Raw genomic sequence first — 20,212 nt, 5'->3', positions numbered from 1 at the left:
GAATTATCTACATGTACTGTATCTTTTTAAATTTCCTGTTTGAATTTGAAAAATGCAGTTTCAAATTTTTCCCCACTCCAATGTTGCACTCAACCCAATAATCACTAGTGAGAGTTGGACTATAAAGAAAGCTGAGCACTGAAGAGTTGATGCTTTTGAACTGTGGTGCTAGAGAAGATTCTTGAGAGTACCTTGGACTACAAGAAGATCAAACCAGTCAATCATAAAGGAAATCAGTTCTGAATATTCACTGGAAGGACTGATGCTGAAACTCCAATACTTTGGCCACCTGATGCAAAGAACTGACCCATTGGAAAAGACCTTGATGCTGGGAAAGATTGAGGGCAGGAGGAGAAAGGGATGACAGAGGATGAGATGGTTGGATGGCATCACCGACTCAATGGACAGGAGTTTGAGCAAGCTCCAGGAATTGGCGATGGACAGGGAAGCCTGGCATGCTGCAGTCCATGGAGTCTCAAAGAGTCAGACAGGACTGAGCTTACTGAACTGAGTCCTCCTTTTAACTAGATGTCACAGTAGCATTAGACAATGACCTCACCCTGTGCTGGCTTTCCTCTGGCCGCTCTAATTGCTCCCTCCAGCTCCTTTTCTCTACCTGGTCTTAAATGTTGCCATTCCTCAAGCCTTGACACTAGATCCTCCTTATGTGCCACCAGTTGGCACACTACTGTACGCCGATGGGGCCCGTGAACTAAGAATAGTTTTCCTGTTTTTGTTTTGTTTTTTAGTATTTATTTATTTGGCTGTACCGGGTCTTAGTTGTGGCACTCGGGATCTTTAGTTACTGCGTGCAAACTCTTACTTATGGGACGTGGGATCTAGTTCCCTGACCTGCGTGGAGAGCAGTCTTAGCCACTGGAACACCAGGAAGTCCCGGTTTTTGTTTTAAATGCTGGGAGAAAAAAAAATCAAAAGTACGTTTCATGACAGGTGAATGCTAGTATCCCTTAAATTTTATTGACACACCGTCACATCCATTCGTTTGCTATTGTCTATGGCTAAGTCCACACTACAGCAGCAAAACTGAGTAGTGGTGACGCAGAACCTAGAGCCCACAAAGGCCAAAGTATTAACTCCCCGTTTCCAAGAAAAGTTTGCTTTATGCTTTCTCCCTCGGTTCCATTCATTCTGGTAGCTTTGGTTACCATGTATATGCCAAGGAGTCCCAAAGCAGCAACTTCGGTCCAGATTCCTTCTCTACGGATGACCAGACATGAACATCCAGCTGCCTGTGATTCCCACGTTCAGGAGTCACCAAGAGACCAGAATGAACAAGACCAGACCAGCTCCTACCTCAGCGTACCCCTTTTCACTAAGTAGCACCAATATCCATCCAACTGGTCACGTGAGGAATTCGGAATCCTGGACACACCTCCTTTCCCCTAAATCAAACGAAACCTAAGTCCCCCTCTACTGTCTTCAACGCACCCGCACCCACAGCTCTCACATAAAACGGGTCTTTTCAAAACGTAAAGCCAGGCAACCCTCGCCGGCGTTTGTGCCCCGGAAGCAGAGGCGCTCACGCCTGCCAGACACCGCGAAATCCCCGCGCGGCCCTAGGTCGCCGCGCAGAGTTCTCAGGACCCTCCTAAGCCCGAGGCCTCGTCGCCGCCTCAGAAACGTAAGCAACACCGCCCTCCCGCCCCAAGCCGCTCTCTGCGGCGCCCGGAAGATACGTAAGGAGGCGGGGCTACGTATTACAAACCGGACCGTGACGCGCTGCGTTTTCTCTTTCTAGCCAGCGCCGAGCGATGGGTGAGTGGCTCTCTGCTTTGGGGCCGGGATCGGGGAGCGAGCTCAATCCGGCGCCATCCTGCTTCGGGGCTCAGCCGGCAGCGCGGGCTCCCGGGCCCCCGGACACGGAACCCCCGCGAGCAGGGTGGTGCTCAGGCTTGGGCCCCCGGGACCATTCCAGGGGCCATTCCTGGAGGCGCAGGACTCGGGGCCGCGAGCGGCACCATCATGGCTGCCGGGGTCGGGACGGGAAGGGTCTGGGTTGCGTCGCACGTGCATGATGACACCTTGGAAATGCTGTGACCTCCCGACTGCGCTGTGGGGGAGCTAACCTTGGAGAGCTGAGCGTGCGACCGCCGGCGTGGGGCGTTGGGCTGGCGGCCTCGGCTCCGGGCTCCCTGCCTCAGGCTCCCGCCCCCCGCTTCCACATGCAGGCATCTCTCGGGACAACTGGCACAAGCGCCGTAAGACCGGGGGCAAGAGAAAGCCCTACCACAAGAAGCGGAAGTATGAGCTGGGACGCCCCGCTGCCAACACAAAGGTGCGTGCGGGTCCTCACCGCCCGGGAGGTCGCTTCTGCGGCGTCGGTTAAATCTTTGTGGGGCTCTGCGAGTTGCTGTGGGGACTAGGCGGTCTCCTCGCCTTCGCGTGCTGGGTAGATCCTGAAAGATCGCATGGAGACTGCTGCTGTGTCCTAGTAGTACCTGCAAGGGCGCCCGGAGCGAGTGGGCTCATCGGTGCACCGAGCCTTAATTTTCAATGTTTGGAATCGGGCTTTCTCTCTTGGAGGTGACTGAAATGATGAAAAAGTATCCTTAGGCGTGGTTGTGGCCGTCTTGGTCACTTATGTGCCACTTGCCAATGCTAGGGCTTGTCATAGTTACACTGACTGTTACCTCCGTCGCGCCCGAGTTCCCTTCTGTCTCTTGCTTCTCCTTGATGACCTAGTTCCTGTCTCCTTGTGTTTTCTAGATTGGCCCCCGCCGCATACACACAGTCCGTGTGCGGGGAGGCAACAAGAAGTACCGGGCCTTGAGGCTGGACGTGGGGAACTTCTCCTGGGGCTCGGAGTGTGAGTGAAGCCCTGCAGGCGTGGGTGGGAACTCAACACCTAATCCTTGTTTTTAAGCTTCAGTAAGTGCTTTTAGCAGGAAGTCCATGGCCTGGACCAAGATACTAAAGTTCTCCTGTTGAACAGCTTTGAGGTTGTGGAGACTTATCTCCAATCCTGTCCTGCCACTTAACTCGAATAGCCTCAGAGATTGGGGTTGAATCTGGAGACAATGTGGGTGCCAGCCACCTCTGGAAAGATAGGTTTGTGGAAGATGAACTGTTGCTCTATGGCTCGATGGAGGCTTAGAGTTACCCTTCTTAAGCCTTACTAGGGTGGGGATGGAAGATTGTTGGCATCAGGTTTACTTGGCTTGATTCTGGATTTCTTCTGTGAGCAGGTTGTACACGCAAGACAAGAATAATCGATGTTGTCTATAATGCGTCCAACAACGAACTGGTCCGTACCAAGACCCTGGTGAAGAACTGTATTGTGCTTATCGACAGCACACCGTACCGACAATGGTACGAGTCCCACTATGCACTGCCCCTGGGCCGCAAGAAGGGGGCCAAGCTGGTACGTGTTTGGGGAGCAACTTCCTATAGGGGGTGCAGGGGGAGGCCAGCCTGATTTCAGCCTTCTTGTGATGAAAGCTCTGTCCAGTTCTGCTACTGAAGGGAGAGAGATGAAAGCCTTTAGTGCTGAGGAAGGTGGCAGGGCTGTGGGATGTGACATTCCTGAACTAGGGTTTGGGGATCCCCCTCTAAGCCATCTATATTTCCTTTATTCAGACTCCTGAGGAGGAAGAGATTTTAAACAAGAAACGATCAAAGAAAATTCAGAAGAAATACGATGAGAGGAAAAAGAACGCGAAAATCAGCAGTCTTCTAGAGGAGCAGTTCCAGCAGGGCAAGCTTCTTGGTAAGATGACTTCTGCATTTGAGGGAGGAGGCATCTCAAGATATGGTGTGCTCTCTGGAGGCTAGAGAGTTCACCAGAAGGGTTTGGTAACAGTGAACAAGCACAAATCAGAATATTTGGTCATCTGGTTAGTTTGAAGCGGAAATGGAAGATAATGGGCAGGAGCCCATAGGCCTGAACTTGGTCTAGGCCTCTGAATTTCAGTAGTATCTTGAGAACTCATCTGTGTCCAGGCTGAGGGGATTGTCTCAGTGATGAAAACTTTGTCCAGTTCTGCTACTGATTTTCAAAGTGATGATAAAGTATATCTGAGGAGACATTGGGCTTTGTGTCTGCCCCCAGGATACCTGGACCAACTTGGGCGCTTAAGGGGATACATAGATATGGGTAGGGCCACAGTGTCATTTTCCTGAGGACCATACTCTATAATCTTGCAGCATGCATCGCTTCAAGACCAGGCCAGTGTGGCCGAGCAGACGGCTATGTGCTAGAGGGAAAAGAGCTCGAGTTCTATCTGAGGAAGATCAAGGCCCGGAAAGGCAAATAAACCCTCTTCTCTCCTGTCTTAGTTCATCTAATAAAGGCGTTTACTGTTCTATGCCATCTTCATGTTCTGAGAATACTTCATTGTTTGGCACACATAGAATGCCCCAGCTCCCCCTGCCTGAAGGCCAGGCCTGTTACGGGGCTGTGACTCTAGCAGGAGGAACAGTTCTCGCTCCTGAGGCTGAGTTTCAGTGGCAACAGGGATGTGTTGTGCAGGCTGAGCAGAGACTGAGGGAGGTAACCCAGCTTGGGGCCCCTGCAGTATTGGGCTGTTGCCTGGACCATCATTGGAACCAAAGCCATGTTGCCTCCCTAAAGTTCTCTTAGAGACCCTGTATGCAGACTTTGGTTTGGGGTTTTTTTCAGGCTCCTGGTCTAGAAACCTTGAAATTGTGTTCTACACTTCTGCATTGTTGAGCAAGTTATACATATTAATTATCTCTTGAGCTCTAATCCTTTCCCCTCTCCTTACTCAAAAGTTAGTTTAAATTGTTGAATTGGTTTCTTCAGCTTTCCCTTTTCATAGTTCCTCAGTTATTTGATTGTAGCAAATAGTGGTCTTTTAGGTTAAAGACAGGTTCAGTCTTAGTATATCCTTGGGTCATAACTCCCACATCAAATGTCACCAAATTTTGTGTGGTGGTAATGGTAAAGAACCTGCCTGCCAATGCCGGAGACATAAAGAGACGCAGGTTTGGTCCCTGGAGGAGGGCATCGCAACCCATCCCAGTATTGCCTGGAGAATCCCATGGACAGCGGAGCCTGGCGGGTTGCAGCCCAAGGGTTGAAAACAGCTGGCAATTGAGCACAAAGCACAACTGCTGCTCTGATCGCTTTTCTGCATCCTGCTTTGCTCTTCTGTTTTCTCTAACACAATCCCAGCTGTCTGTGATCATTTTAAAAAGATAAGATTTTTAAACTTATTTTGGATGTGAACCATTTTTAATGGTATTTGTTACAATACTGCTTTTATGTTTGGTTTTTTGCCTGCACAGCTTGTGGGATCTTAGTTCCCTGACCAGAAATCAAACCTGTGCTCCCTGCATTGGAATGTAAAGTCTTAACCACTAGACCACCAGCGAAGTCCCTAAAAGATAAATTTTTTTACACAGCATCCCATCTCAAAGTTGCAGCCAGAAGCTATGGAACTCAATGAGACTAATCCCTTCTATGATGACTGCCATCCTTTACATGTGTTCACTTAACTATTCCTTTTTTTGGGAATACTTTCTGTCAGATGCCCACGTTGCTCACTCCTTTCAGATCTTTGTCAGTCCAGTGAGTTCCCTGATCACAGAATTTTAAATAGCACTCCCTTCCATGCCATATCTTTTGCCCCTGTTTTTTTCCTTATTTGGCATAAATTTTGTTTATTTGCTTATTTTGCCCCCTCTATTAAAATACATCTCCTGGGGAAATGGGTATGTTTACTGCTGCATCTCTAGTATCTGGAACGGCACAGCAATATACCAGTCAAATATGTACTTTAAGGAGTTCTAAAGAAAAGGTTTTATCCAGTTTAAAGTGGTTGAAAAGTACTTGTCTTAAATGAGCTATAAATCAAAATTGGTTCATCAACTTGGCTAATTGCAGACTTCTGTAATTCTGACTTCTGGCTAAGCAGTTGGAAAAGGTGGGCCACTAAGACCAACCCTTTAAAACCTTACCGTTGACTCTGGGGAGACCTGACCTCTGCCTTCCCACCCAGTGATCTGGCAACACCTGGTCATTAGCTGATGCTCTGAGAGCTGTGTGTTGGGCGTGGCACAGCAATAAAAGAGCTTTGAATGCATCTGCATCTCCAGTGCTCTCCCTGATGAGCACTCAGCCTGAAGCAAGGCTTCCTCTCAACCCTTCCAAAACACTTCGGGTGCCTTCTGAGTGAATGGTGACCACAAGGTGCCTTTTCTGGACAGTACAGGTTTCTCAGCCAAGGCTGAGAAAAGTTCACCATCCCATCACCCAGCAGGAAAGTAGAACCCAGCATTGTGATTCTGTCAACAATGCCAGAGGCTGCATGTCCTCAAGCTCTCCCTATATTCGCCATGCCTCCCATTTTTGAGTTTTGGCATTTGTTTTTCCTTGGCTTTAGCATTCAGCTTTGGCATTTACCAATTGTTTAGAAGAGAAACTCAGTTTAGGAGCAACTCTAGTACTCTGTGGGGCTGTTTTCCAAAGGCCCCCTCTTACTCCCATCAGCTGAGTGCCCCAGTCTCACCACAGAGATGGACCACCTGCAGTTTTCACCCCTTAATTTGTCCTTTCTCGTTGTTTGGTGGGAGCAGAGAAGGGCTTGCTCAGATGCCGCAAGTCTAGGCTGGGTGCCTTCACATCTCAGTGTCAGCTTCCAGAGCAGACTCTCAAACCCTCTCCGCCCACCGCCACCCCTCCCCCCCCCCAAACCCTTATCTTTAGCCCACTTCAGAGTATGCCAGTTCAGTTTTAAGCAATTTTAATTGCACAAATAATACACTCTCATTGTAAACAAATTGAACATAACAGATAAAGTACCCAGTACACACTTTGGCCCCTCTTCAGGGTGAGGGTATCAGAATAAGGTATATTCTAAACATTTTTATGTGACCCTGGGGGCAGCAGCAGCATTCCCTGGAACCTACTAGAAATATGCAAATTCTTAACCTCCATCCCAGACTTAATGAATCAAATGCCAGGGGTGGTAGGTACCCAAGACTTTAACAAGCCCTTCAGTGATACTGATGCTCCCTCAAGTTTAAGAACTGGCCTAGCCCCAAATCACAGGAGAAATAAACCGTGCATCTGGGATCTAGTCCTCTGTAACTCGCCCTTGTGTCCTAGCTAAACCGCTAAGCCAACCTGGAAGCATCCTCTACCCTAATTCAGGCCCTTCTGCCATCGGAGGCGTTCCCTAGGTGCCCGGCCTTAGGGCACAGTGGGAATGCTGCTCTAATAGCTCCGCAGGGCCCGCAAAGTAAGGGGGGGCGGGCCTGAAGGAGGCAGCTGGACTGCCCACTCCGGCTGGTTTGGCTCAGGGCTTCTGGGTCTCGTCCCCTGACCCTGACGCCTCCTCCTCGATGCGGTCCGCTGCCTCGATGTCGCCGCCCTCTTCGGCCCGGAAGCGCACCAGATGCGGGGTACGCGGGGCGCGGATGCGGCCGAAGTTCCGGAGGCTGATGGCTGGTGAGGGAGCGCCTACGCCCAGGAAGCGGCCAAGCAGCGGGGTCTGCGCAGTCACCGGCCGGGCTGGCCCAGGGGACGCCTCCACCTGCAGGCTCTGCTCAGGGTCGTCGCTCATGCTGCGGGCAGGCAGGAGGGCTGCGTGAGCAAGCCTCTGACAGCCGGTGGACCCGGAGGGACCGAGTCCTGGGCGCCCGGAGGGTGGGTGGGGAGCTGGAGCCTGGCTAGTGACTCAGGTTCTGCCTCAGCCGGCGTAGGCTACTCACCGCAGGTTGAAGGTGGAGCCCAGGAAGGAAGGCCGCAGCGACTCGGCCACCGTGGCCACCGTGTATGGCGGCTGCGCCGAGTCCTCATCCCAGTACGCGTCCTTCTCCGCGGGAGGCAGGTTCTGGTACATGTCATCCACGGAGAGCAGGGATACCTGGGAGCAGCAGGTCACAAGAATCCCCTTCTCTGCAAACCCAGACTGAGAGCTGGCAAGGAGGGAGAGCCCGACTGCCGGGAGCTGCCACCAGCCCCTGAATCACCTGCAAGTTGCGGTCTATAAGCTTGTTGGTTTCAAAGTCGTCGTCATCCTCACCAAAGGGATTGATGATCTGTTCTGCCACCTGCAGGTGGTAAGAGAGTGTTTTCTGGGCTCAGAGCCCTACTTTCTAACCCCAAAGTGTGGGTGGGTCCTGGGTCCATATCCCCACCCCCTGAAGTGCCCACCTTGAGCCAGCCGGCATAGAAGAAGAACTGCAGCAGAGTGGTGAGAGGCACGTACATGTCCAGGTCCCCTGCGGCTTGCCCTGGCTCCAGAGGCTCCCGAGGTGTGGCAGCCCCTGCCACTGGCTCCACAAACTGGCGGCCCACCAAGGAGAGGGCAAAGAAGGAGTATACCGCTATGGTCACCACCTGGAGGAGGGAATGCCAGGCTGAGTGGGACAGGTTAAAATGCTGTCTCTGCCCTGAGGGTCAGTGGTAGATCTAACAATTAGAGCATATAGCGGGGACTTCCCTGGGGGTGAGCTCCCAATGTAGGGGGCCCAGGTTCGATCCCTGGTCAGGGAACTAGATCTCACATTGCTGCACCTTGAGTTCGCATGTGCCAACTAAAGCTTCCCCATGCTGCAAATAAGACCCAACCCAGCCAAATAAATAAATATTTTTAAAAATAAATTAAAAAATAAATACAACATGTAGCAAGGTGTGGCAACACCAAATGGGAGGGGATCATCTTAGTGAGGGCCCAGGGAGGCTTTGAGGATGAGCCCTTGGCTATTTAGTGTCTCACTGGACTGAACTGCCCCTGGGCAGGTACCATCTCTAGTTCTCTCAGTGTCACACACAGCACAGGACATACAGTACTGGCACTGGGACTGGGGAGGTGAGAGGCAGTTACTTGGGTGTAGACGAGGGGGATGCTGATCCAGTCATAGTGGAAGAGCATGCTGCACTTGGCCCGGTATTTATTCAGCTCCTGGTGGAACAGCAGGAAGAGGAAGTCAGTGGAGACAGGAAGGAAGAAAGGAGAAGGGAGTCCAGTACACATTAGGCTTGGGCTAGGTCTCATTCTGCTTTCAGAGGTGTTGTCAGGCTGGGGTGCCTGTGATGGAAGGCAGTTTAGCACAGTGACTGCAAGGACAGACCCTGGAGCCAGACGTTCTGAGGATGAATCTCAGGTCCACTAGCTGTGTGACTTGGGCAAGTTTTTTTTTCCACTCCTTGCCTCAGTTTCCTCACTTCCTCACACTTGCTGCGCTACATAATAGACACCATGTAGGTGTTAAGCACTGAAATTATGGTTGCTGTATGCAAAAGTAGGGGGAGGAGGGCAGATGGGCCCTGTCCTAGGTCGACTCACTTCCAGGAGCAGGCAGAGAGCAATGTCATCACGGATTCGCCCATCCCTCCGGGCCTGGGCCGCCAGGTTGGTGAACCAGACGCAAGGAATCCAGTACTTATTGAAGTCAGATTTCAGGCTCTCAAACTTTTTCCTCTCTTCCTGGGACATGAAACCTGCAGGGATTGAAGAGAAAGAAATGAAGTCTCATCCTTGTCCTCTAGGACTCACCACTTTGGGGTCCTGGAGCTCCCCCTAGTGGTCAAACCTCCCCGCCTCGGAGACCCTCGGGGCAGGTCTGGTTCAGTCCCTCCCAGGGCTCCCTGAGCGCCGCACCTGCGTCCACCACATGCTCCATGGTGGGAAAGCGCTTGAGCACGCGCGTGCTGACAGAGCGCAGCACCAGCACCGACGCCAGGTTGGCGTAGCGGATGAGGGTGCGGCGCAGCAGACGGCCACGCTGGTCCACGCCGTGCACGGTGGCTGAGATGACGCACATCAGCTGGTCTGGCAGCGGGATGCTTGTGTACTGGGCCCACCAGCGGTTCACCACCATGGTCACGTAGAAACCTGGTCGCCGCCGTGGGTAGTGGGGACGGAAAGGGAAGACGGAGGGCTTGGAAGTCAGTGTGTCCTGCCCGTAACCAGAACGCCTGGTCCAAGCCGAGTGGAACCAAGGCAGAGGGAAGGACACATTGACTCCAGCACCCTGCCTCGCTTGTCAGAGGGACAGCCTCATCCTCTGATCACGCCCTGATGGACCAAACCAGGCAGCGAGGAAGAAGACTGCAGACCTCCTCAGGCAGAGGAGACATGATGGTTCAAGTCCAGGCAGTGGTTAACTCTGAGCCCTGCTTCCCATGAGGGTGTGGAGGGAAGTGTCACCTCTCTCCAGTTCCCCTGCAGGACACAGGGGAGTGTGAGGCCAGCAGCAGGCTGGGGCTGTGTTTGGAGTGAGGGTCGGGCTGGTGATAGGCAGGGTCTGCTGCTGCTGCTGCTGCTCCTAAGTCGCTTCAGTCGTGTCCCACTCTTAGTGACCCCATGGACTGCAGCCTACCAGGCTCCTCTGCCCATGGGATTTTCCAGGCAAGAGTACTGGAGTGGGTTGCCATTGCCTTCTCCAAAGCAGGGCCTAGTCCTCTGGAAATCCTGGACCCGGCACACAGCTCTCGTGTCTGCTGAGCCTGCTCTGGTTGACCTCCAGATGTGCTGCTGGGCTAATTCTGACCCTCAGAGCTAGCAGCCCAGCCCAAAGGTCAGGAAAGATGGCTAGGAGGCTGCAAGCGAGAACCCCTTGTCCTTTGAACTTACCCAGTACAAAGGACAAGGGGATGAGGTCCGCAGAGCGGTTGCAGTATCGGGCCACCTGAGCGTACACGTGCTTCTGCTCCTGGGTCAGCAGCAGCCTGGAGAAGGTCAGGTGGGGCCTGGGTTAGAGGGAGGTGGCCAACCTAGTCCCCCGCAGGCCAGCCCTGAGACCCTGCCCTCACCCTCGCACCGGTAGGTGACGCTGAGCAGAGCATACAGGGCGATGAAGAGGAGGAACTCCTTGTAGAGGAGCTTGTAGATGCTTCCCCGCCAACGGAGAAGCAGGCCAGAGAAGCCTCCGAAGCGGGCCTCCGCCACTTTGAGGGTGTAGGAGACCGTCATGGTGCTGGCGGCCTGGGGCAGAAGGTCGTGAGAGCTGCCCTTGGAGCTGTCCTTCTCTCCCCACACACCTCCTCCTTAGCCTGCCTTCTCATCACCCAGCTTAGGTCCCCAAGTAACCTCCCACAACTCTGGTCACCCCCCGACCCCAGCCTTCACCCTTTCAGTAGGAAGGAAGCAGACAAGCAGATAGAGCACACCCCCAGCCCCCTAGGACTCAGTGGCACATGGGTCAAACCAGGATGAGATGGGGCAGAGGGGAGCTGAGATCTACATCCTCTCCTGCCTGAGGCTGCCCCAAGCTCCTCTTCCACTTGCAGGACTAGGAGGAACCCCTGAACTGCTGAGGACAGGAGACTCAACTGTAGCCCAGGCCCATACACCGTGGGGTCTTGCTCTCGAAGCTGATAGTTTGTCTCTCAAGGCACAGGGCACTCTGACCCCCATCCCACACCTACCTACCTGCTCTGGACAGCAGCCTGTGCCGAGGAAGGGGAACTGAGCTAGCCTTCACCCCACAACACTTAAGTACCTCCTGGGTCCATAAAGTGTGGCCAGACTGAGGTTATCATTGATGGATTGAGGCTGTCACCCGACTTCCCCTGGTGCTGGGAACTGGCTGTGTCTTCCTGTGCCTGCAGGGCTGGGCTGGCCTTTGAGTGCTATAAATGCCTCTGCATTGACCCCACAGCTCACACCATGTCCTTGAAGCCAAGGTGACAGAACTGACTGTCCCACGCTCCAGGTGAGAAGACAGATGCATGATAAAGGGTCATAACAGCTGCTGATGGCAGAGCACTGACTAAGTGGCAGGCACTGTGCCAGAGCACCAGTCCATCAAATCTCTGGCCTGTCCTGGGAAGCTCCCTCCCCACGCTGCGAGCTGGTTCTCCCTGCAAGTGGTTCCTGAAGAGAGGAAGCATGGAGAGGTGGTTAGGAATGTACGTTTGCGAGGCCGACACACTTGGGGTTGAATTCTGCCTCTCTGTGGCTTTGTCCAAGATACCTAATCTCTCTGAACTTCAGTTTGCTCCTCTGTAAAACAGTATCAATAACTCCTTCCTCACAAGGCAGTGGGGAATACTCAGAGTAAGAATGCCCAGTAAGAGCCTGGAGCATGCAGGCATTCATCCTGGGCCAGTGAAAAGCCAGTCTTTTCCCTTTGGTTTCCACCTAGTGGTCCACTGTTGCTTCTCAGAACCTGGGATGCCTGGCTGGCCTCTCCCCAAGCCAAACAGTGCCAGGTCCTGGCTTTTAACGTGGCCTATGAGATGCCCCCACTTCCACCTGCTGTCATCAGCCTCTGACCTCACTCCTTTTCACTGCTCCTTTGAGGTCCTCTCTTGAATCAGTTAGTCATACTGCCCTAAAATCTTCTACAAAGAGGTCTCCCCTCCAGCCCACAAGACCTTGGACAGGATTACGTCTGATTCATCTCAATAAAGCTGAGGACTTGAACCCAGGCAGGCTTTTCTTTTCTCTTTCTTTCTATTTTATTTAAAAAAATTTAAAATTAGAGTACAGTTGATTTACAATGTAGTGTTTCTGCTGTACAGCCACGTGAATCATTTATGCATATATCCACTTTTAATTAGATTCTTTTCCCATATAGGCCATTACAGAGTACTGAGTTCCTTGTGCTATACAGCAGGTCCTTATTAGTTATCTACTTTATATATAGTAGTGTATATATATATATCAATCTCAGTCTCCCAATTTATATCCCTTCACCTTCTCCCCCCATTCTGTTTCTGTTTTGTAAAGAAGTTCTTTTATACCATTTTTTTTAGATTCCATATATATGTGATATCATATATTTGTCTTTCTCTGACTTCACTCAGCATGAGAATCTCTAGGTCCATCCATGTCATTATTTCATTTTTTATGGCTAAGTAATATTCCATTGTGTGTGTGTATATATATATATATATATATACACACCACATCTTCTTTATCCATTCCTCTGATGAACATTTAGGTTGCTTCCATGTCTTGACTATTGTAAACAGTGCTGCTGTGAACACTGGGATGTGAGAGTTGGACTGTGAAGAAAGCTGAGCGCCAAACAATTGATGCTTTTCAACTGTGGTGTTGGAGAAGACTCTTGAGAGTCCCTTGGACTGCAAGAAGATCCAACCAGTCCATTCTAAAGGAGATCAGTCCTGGGTGTTCATTGGAAGGACTGATGTTGAAGCTGAAACTCTAATACTTTGGCCACCTCATGCAAAGAGTTGACTCATTGGTAAAGACCCTAATGCTGGGAAGGATTGGGGGCAGGAGGAGAAGGGGATGACAGAGGATGAGATGGCTGGATGGCATCACTGACTTGATGGACATGAGTTTGGGTGAACTCCAGGAGTTGGTGATGGACAGGGAGGCCTGGCGTGCTCCGATTCTGTGGGTCGCAAAGAGTCGGACACGACTGAGCGACTGAACTGAACTGAACTGAACACTGGGGTGTATGCATCTTTTAACCTGAAAGACATCTGGTCCCTCTCCCCACTTTTTGTAAGAAACTCCCTGAATGAGCAAGGTCTGAGAGCCAACTCATGGCCTGACAAGTTATGTTCTCCTTCCCAGGCTCAGGGAAGGTGTGCATATGTAAAAAGAACAGGACTCTGTGTGTGTTTGTCCTGGAGGTCTGGAAAACCCATGAGCTGACCAGCAAAAGGGCAAGATACCAGTTCTGGGGCCTTAACCCCCGTGGCCCTGCAGCCCCTTCCCACGCTCTGATCTGTGGCTTTCCTAGAGCATTCTGGACTGCTTCTCTTAGAGTCTCTGGTACCTGGGGAGCTCAGGCCCTGAGGTCCTATCACTTCTCTGACAGTGCTTCCAATTGGCTGCGTTTTAGTCCTTAGCTCCCATCCCCATCTGAGGCTCTCTCACATCTGCCTGTTACCCAACTCTCTGGATCCCTGGCCTGTGCATTTCCCACAGAGCCATGGGTAAAGGTACAAAATCTGAAGCCTTGCCCCAGGAGGGAGCAGTCCCCAGGCCCCACCCTGCCCCTCCTTCCTGAGTCACTTTATCTCCCTTCCCAGTTGCTGACAGGTCCCTTTGGTTTATGGTCAAGGAGAGGGAACCACTCCACCTGTAAATCATTTTCCCCACCCTTCTTTATCCTCCCCTAGCTCTTGCCCCTCCCTCTCTTCTGGTCCTAACCACCAGTGCCCCATCCCCTCCTCACAGCTGAAAGCTGATATATGACTTGGCAGTTTATTGCATGGAGTATGGAGCCAGACTGCCTAGATGATTTTTTTAAGAGCACGTTTTATACATTTATTGATTTTGTTGTTCAGTTGCTAAGTCGTATCCAACCCTTTGCGACCCCTTGGACTGCAGTGTAACAGGCTTCCCTGTCCTTCACTATCTCCTAGAGTTTGCCCAAACTCTTGTCCACTGAGTCAATATTTATTTATGTATTTGGCTGCTCTAGGTGTTAGTTGCAGCATGCGGGATCTTCAGTTGCAGCATGTGAATTCTTAGTTGTAATATATAGGGTCTAGTTCCCTGACCAGGAATCAAACCCAGACCCTGTGTGTTGGGAGCATAGAATCTTAGCCACTGAACCACCAGGGAAGTCCCTGCCCATATTTTTAAATCCAGGCTCCACAGTAAACTACCTTTGTGACCTTGTTCTTAAGCAAACTGTTTAACCTCTGTCCTTAATTTCCCTGTGGGGAAACAAAGATAATACCTATCTCACACAGTTGTTGTGACTATCAAATGAATTAATATTTATGCAGTGCTTGGTAAGCATGAAATGCTCCTGTAGCTATTAACTTCTCCTTTCTGGTACAGCTCTTGTACTTCCACATCTGCCCCTGCAAGGACACCTGAGATCTCCTTGTTGCTGAATCCAGTAGGCCTCTCCTGAGTCCTCACCTTACTTGGTATCTTTCACTCTTTTTTTTAATTTTATATATTTACTTGGCCACACAGACATGTGGAATCTTGGTTCCCCGACCAGGAATCAAACCTGTGCCCCCTTCATTGGAAGTGCAGAGTCTTAACCACTGGATCACCAGAGAAGTCCTGCATCATTCATTCTTGAAAGACTCCCTTGACCTCTGTGACTTGATACTGTCAAGAGATTCTGACTCTGAACTGCCAAGGGGTAGGCATTTGGGATAGGTGTTCAAATAGGAGCAGCAAGCCTGAGAGCATCCTCTGGAAGATGGAGACTCAGAGAACTCAGAAAAACCTCAGCTTGGTCAGAGGTTGTGAGCATCTTGTGGGGAGGAGAAAGGGCACTAGTAAGAGGGACTAAGAGATGAGTAGAGTAGGACAGATGCAAGGACAGAGAACTAGTGACTCCCAGAAGAGTCAGGCAGGGGAATTCGCTGGCAGTCCAGTGGTTACATTTCCACTGCCGGGGGCACAGATTTGATCCCTGATTGGGGAACTAAGATCCTGCATGCCATGTGGCCAAAGAATAAATTAAAAAGTCATGCAGTGGTGAATAGTGGAGTCAGGCATCTTGGGTTCAGATCTTGGCTCTGCCCCTTAACCTTGGGCAAGAGGCTTAAACCCATGAGCCTCAGTTTCCTCATCTGTGAAATGTAGATAATAATCCCATCATAAGGTTACTGTGAGAAGTCCAGAAGATAAATGCTGAGCCCTGTGCCTGGTTTGTGGCAGTGTATAAGATCCATTAATGGCAGCTTATGTGACACTGAAGGAGGAGGCAGACTAGGCTGGCAGGCCCTTCAGTTACTGCATCCAGGAGGGTGTCCTCCTGATGCCTGGGCTCCCAGAGGAGGGCATCAGAACCTTGTTATCCTTCCAAGGGGAGGAGACAGTGATGGGTAACAGAATATGCCACCCCAAAATGCGCCACTTTGGCATATTGGTTACTTTGAGCTAAATAGGCACTTGAAAAATTGCAAATGCAGGGAGAGGCTTTCTCTGAACTCACCTTATCTGCCTGAAGAGGGAGCCTCCAAAGGAACTCAATCATCACAAATCCCCTTCCTGGGAGTTTCATCTCATATCACAGGAAGTCTATATCACATCCAGACCAACTTTGTCATAAACTATCATATCTCCCAAACATTCTTCTAAGGGCCCATACCTCTTTCCTGTAAATTATTTACTCTCCCCTAAGAGGCCTACATTCCCCTACCCCTTTCTCTGTTCAGTTGGCATTTAAACCTCAATTCTAAGCCACATGGAGGAGTTATTCATTTTCCCCTGGAATATCCCCCATGTATAGGCTTCCCATACTGTTCATGGGGTTCTCAAGGCAAGAATACTGAAGTGGTTTGCCACTCCCTTCTCCAGTGGACCACATTTTGTCAGAACTCTCCACCACAATCCGTCCACCTTGGGTGACCCTACATGGCATGACTCATAACTTCACTGAGTTAGACAAGGCTGTAGTCCACTTGATCAGTTTGATCAGTTTTCTGTAATTGTGGTTTTTACAGTCTGGTTTCTGTCTGTCCTCTGATGGGTAAGGATAAGAGGCTTATGAAAGCTTCCTGATGGGGGAAACTGACTATGGAAGAAACTGGGTCTTGTTATGATGGGCGGGGCCATGCTCCGAAAATCTTTAATCCAATTTTCTGTTTATGGGCAGGGTTGTGTTCCTTCTCTATTGTTTGACCTGAGACCAAACTATGGTGGAGGTAATGAAGAAAATGGCGACCTCCTTCCAAAGGTCCCGTGCAGGCATTGCACACTCAGTGCCCCCAACCCTGCAGCAGGCCACGACCCACGCCTCCACCGGAGACTCCAGGACACTCACAGGCAAGTCTAGGTCAGTCTCTTGTGAGGTCACTGCTCCCTTCTCTTGGGTCCTAGTGTATGCAAGGTTTTGTTTGTGCCCTTCAAGAGTCTGTTTCCCCAGTCCTATGTAAGTTCTGGCAGCTCTAGGATGGGGCTAATGACGACCTCCTCCAAGAGGGCTTATGCCACACCCAGGTCTGCTGCACCCAGAGCCCCTGCCCTTGCAGGGCTGCTGCTGACCTGTACCTCCACAGGAGACACTCAGACACTCAAGGCAGGTCTGGCTCAGTCTGTGTGGGGTCTCCTGGTGTGCACAGGTTTTGCTTGAGCCCTCCAAGCATCGCTGGTGGGTATGGGATTTGATTCTAAACGTGACTTTGCCTCTCCTACCATCTTTCTGGGGCTTCTCCTTTGCCCTCAGATGTGGAGTATCCTTTTTTTTTTAGTGGGATCCAACATTCTCCTATGCAATATTGCTCTCTACAGCATCGGACCTTGCTTCTATCACCAGTCACATCCACAGCTGGGTATTCTTTTTGCTTTGACTCCATCCCTTCATTCTTTCTGGAGTTATTTCTCCACTGATCTCCAGTAGCATATTGGGCACCTACTGACCTGGGGAGTTCCTCTTTCAGTATCCTATCATTTTGCCTTTTCATACTGTTCATGGGGTTCTCAAGGCAACAATATTGAAGTGGTTTGCCATTCCCTTCTCCAGTGGACCACATTCTGTCAGACCTCTCCACCATGACCCGCCCGGTTGCCCCATGGGCATGGCTTAGTTTCATTGAGTTAGATAAGGCTGTGGTCCTAGTGTGATTAGATTGACTAGTCTTCTGTGAGTATGGTTTCAGTATGTCTGCCCTCTGATGCCCTCTTGCAACACCTACCATCTTTAGAAAAGGCAGAGGAACCAGAGATCAAATTGCGAACATCTGCTGGATCATGGAAAAAGCAAGAGCGTTCCAGAAAAACATCTATTTCTGCTTTATTGACTATGCCAAAGCCTTGGGGCTGTGTGGATCACAATAAACTGTGGAAAATTCTGAAAGAGATGGGAATACCAGACCACCTGACCTGCCTCCTGAGAAATCTGTATGCAGGTCAGGAAGCAACAATTAGAACTGGACATGGAACAACAGACTGGTTCCAAATAGGAAAAGGAGTACGTCAAGGCTGTATGTTATCACCCTGCTTATTTAACTTCTATGCAGAGTACATCATGAGAAACGCTGGACTGGAAGAAACACAAGCTGGAATCAAGATTGCTGGGAGAAATACCAATAACCTCAGACATGCAGATGACACCACCCTTATGGCAGAAAGTGAAGAGGAACTAAAAGCCTCTTGATGAAAGTGAAAGTGGAGAGTGAAAAAGTTGGCTTAAAGTTCAACATTCAGAAAATGAAGATCATGGCATCCGGTCCCATCACTTCATGGGAAATAGATGGGGAAACAGTGGAAACAGTGTCAGACTTTATTTTTCTGGGCTCCAAAATTACTGCAGATGGTGACTGCAGCCATGAAATTAAAAGACGCTTACTCCTTGGAAGGAAAGTTATGACCAACCTAGATAGCCTATTCAAAAGCAGAGACATTACTTTGCCAACAAAGGTTCGTCTAGTCAAGGCTATGGTTTTTCCTGTGGTCATGTATGGATGTGAGAGTTGGACTGTGAAGAAGGCTGAGTGCAGAAGAATTGATGCTTTTGAACTGTGGTGTTGGAGAAGACTCTTGAGAGTCCCTTGGACTGCAAGGAGATCCAACCAGTCCATTCTGAAGGAGATCAGCCCTGGGATTTCTTTGAAGGGAATGATGCTGAAGCTGAAACTCCAGTACTTTGGCCACCTCATGTGAAGAGTTGACTCACTGGAAAAGACTCTGATGCTGGGAGGGATTGGGGGCAGGAGAAGGGGACGACATAGGATGAGATGGCTGGATGGCATCACTGACTCGATGGACGTGAGTCTGAGCGAACTCCGGGAGCTGGTGATGGCATGCTGTGATTCATGGGTCGCAAAGAGTCAGACATGACTGAGCGACTGAACTGAACTGAACATTCTCCTGTCAATGAGTGAAAAAGTTGGCTTAAAATTCAACATTCAGAAAACTAAGGTCATGGCATCTGGTCCCATCACTTCATGGAAAATAGACGGGGAAACATTTTTTTGGTCTCCAAAATCACTGCAGATGGTGACTGCAGCTTTGAAATTAAAAGACAGTTGCTCCTTGGAAGAAAAGCTACGACCAACCTAGACAGCATATTAAAAAGTGGAGACATTACTTTGCTGACCGTCTAGTCAAAGCTATGATTTTCCCAGTAGTCATGTATGGATGTGAGAGTTGGACTATAAAGAAAGCTGGGTGCTGAAGAATTGATGCTTGTGAACTGTGGTATTGGAGAAGACTCTTGAGAGTCCCTTGGACTGCAAGGAGATCCAACCAGATCAATTCTAAAGGAAATCAGACCTGAACATTATTTGGGAGGACTGATGCTGAAGCTGAAATTCCAATACTTTGGCCACCTGAGACTCATTGGAAGAGACCCTGATGCCGGGAAAGATTGAAGGCAGGAGGAGAAGGGGATGACAGAGGATGAGATGGTCTTTCCCCAGTCGCATCACCAACTCGATGGACATGAGTTTGAGCAAGCTCCAGGAGTTGGTGAAGGACAGGGAAGCCTGGCGTACTGTAGTCCATGTGGTCGCAAAGAGTCGGACACGACTGAGCGACTGAACTGATGGGCTTCCCAGGCGGCGCTAGTGGTAAAGAACCTGCCTGCCAATGCAGGAGATGTAAAAGACGTGGTTCAATCCTTGGGCAGGAAGATCCCCTGGAGAAGGGCATGGCAACCCACTCCAGTATTCTTGCCTGGAGAATCCCATGGACAGAGGAGCCTGGTGGGCTACAGTTCATAGGGTCATAAAGAGTTGGACACCACTGAAGCAACTTAGCACGCACACACATCCCACATGTATACATAAGCTCTGCATGTTAATAAACTTGCTTTTGGGGACTTCCCTGGTGGTTCAGTTGTTAAGAATCCGCCTTCCAATGCAGGTTTGATCCCTGATTGGGGAACTAAGATCCCACATGCCACAGGGCAATGAAGCCTGTGTTCTGCAACTAGAGAAAAGCCCACACTGCAATGAAGACCTAGTTCAGCCAAAAAAAAAAGTTTTTAATTAAAATAAAATAATCCTTTTAAAAAATACATAAACTTGCTTTTTGTTTTTTTGTACTTGTTGTTAATCTCTTTGTTGAAGAGTCCTGTTTGGGTTAGTTTGATTTGGGAATCCAACTTTAGATAGTGTAGTTAAGCCAGAAAAGATAAGAATGAGTAAATCATAAGTAAAGACTAGGGGAAAAGTATTCCGGGCAGAGGGAATAAATGTGCAAAGGCTCAGAGGCAGGAACAGTTCTATTATGTGTGAGAAAGACAGAGAGAAGGCCTCTCTGACTGCAGCAAAGCAGGCAAGAGGAGATTGTTTAGAGAGGTTGACAAGGCCTGACTATGGGGAACTTTATAGACCATCTCAAACCATCTCAAGGATTCTGAATTTCATTCTCAGACTAAAGGG

At 50.1% G+C, this 20,212-nt stretch overlaps 2 protein-coding genes and 4 non-coding genes across 6 annotated transcripts; 5 read left to right on the top strand and 1 right to left on the bottom strand.

Moving 5' to 3' along the window:
* The first annotated feature begins 1,721 nt into the window (after positions 1–1,721).
* Positions 1,722–4,330, top strand: RPS8 (ribosomal protein S8). Its single transcript, XM_006052591.4, has 6 exons — positions 1,722–1,776; positions 2,190–2,296; positions 2,728–2,827; positions 3,207–3,382; positions 3,598–3,727; positions 4,165–4,330. Exons 1-6 carry the CDS (start codon positions 1,773–1,775, stop codon positions 4,272–4,274), a joined length of 627 nt encoding a protein of 208 aa, XP_006052653.1. The 5' UTR covers positions 1,722–1,772; the 3' UTR covers positions 4,275–4,330.
* LOC112585853 lies at positions 2,028–2,107 on the top strand. The gene has a single exon (XR_003110428.1). It is a non-coding gene; the product is annotated as a small nucleolar RNA SNORD55/SNORD39 (small nucleolar RNA).
* LOC112585857 lies at positions 2,547–2,650 on the top strand. The gene has a single exon (XR_003110432.3). It is a non-coding gene; the product is annotated as a small nucleolar RNA SNORD46 (small nucleolar RNA).
* Positions 3,446–3,515, top strand: LOC112585856. Its single transcript, XR_003110431.1, has one exon. It is a non-coding gene; the product is annotated as a small nucleolar RNA SNORD38 (small nucleolar RNA).
* On the top strand, positions 3,974–4,044 carry LOC112585855. Its single transcript, XR_003110430.1, has one exon. It is a non-coding gene; the product is annotated as a small nucleolar RNA SNORD38 (small nucleolar RNA).
* A 2,950-nt stretch (positions 4,331–7,280) lies between the features above and the next one.
* BEST4 (bestrophin 4) lies at positions 7,281–11,446 on the bottom strand. Its single transcript, XM_006052588.4, has 10 exons — positions 11,364–11,446; positions 10,753–10,916; positions 10,566–10,660; positions 9,591–9,824; positions 9,276–9,430; positions 8,814–8,891; positions 8,141–8,326; positions 7,957–8,037; positions 7,696–7,850; positions 7,281–7,548 (listed from the first exon to the last, which is right to left on the bottom strand). The coding sequence occupies exons 2-10, from the start codon at positions 10,902–10,904 to the stop codon at positions 7,281–7,283; spliced, it is 1,404 nt and encodes a 467-aa protein (XP_006052650.3). The 5' UTR covers positions 10,905–10,916; positions 11,364–11,446.
* Positions 11,447–20,212: the final 8,766 nt, after the last annotated feature.

The sequence above is a fragment of the Bubalus bubalis genome, chromosome 6 (assembly GCF_019923935.1).
Source record: "Bubalus bubalis isolate 160015118507 breed Murrah chromosome 6, NDDB_SH_1, whole genome shotgun sequence".
NCBI classification, from domain to species: Eukaryota; Metazoa; Chordata; class Mammalia; order Artiodactyla; family Bovidae; genus Bubalus; species Bubalus bubalis.
Note: the sequence above shows the minus strand (reverse complement) of the source record. Positions and strands in the feature narration are given on the sequence as shown.

Coding starts and splice junctions, on each gene's coding strand:
- RPS8 (XM_006052591.4), top strand. Junction 2,297..2,727: donor GCCCCGCTGCCAACACAAAG/GTGCGTGCGGGT, acceptor TGTGTTTTCTAG/ATTGGCCCCCGCCGCATACA. Junction 3,728..4,164: donor CCAGCAGGGCAAGCTTCTTG/GTAAGATGACTT, acceptor ATAATCTTGCAG/CATGCATCGCTTCAAGACCA.
- BEST4 (XM_006052588.4), bottom strand. CDS start 10,904: ATGACGGTCTCCTACACCCTCAAAGTGGCGGAGGCCCGCTTCGGAGGC. Junction 8,892..9,275: donor CTCTCTGCCTGCTCCTGGAA/GTGAGTCGACCT, acceptor CTGTTCCACCAG/GAGCTGAATAAATACCGGGC. Junction 7,549..7,695: donor GGCTCCACCTTCAACCTGCG/GTGAGTAGCCTA, acceptor GCCTGCCCGCAG/CATGAGCGACGACCCTGAGC.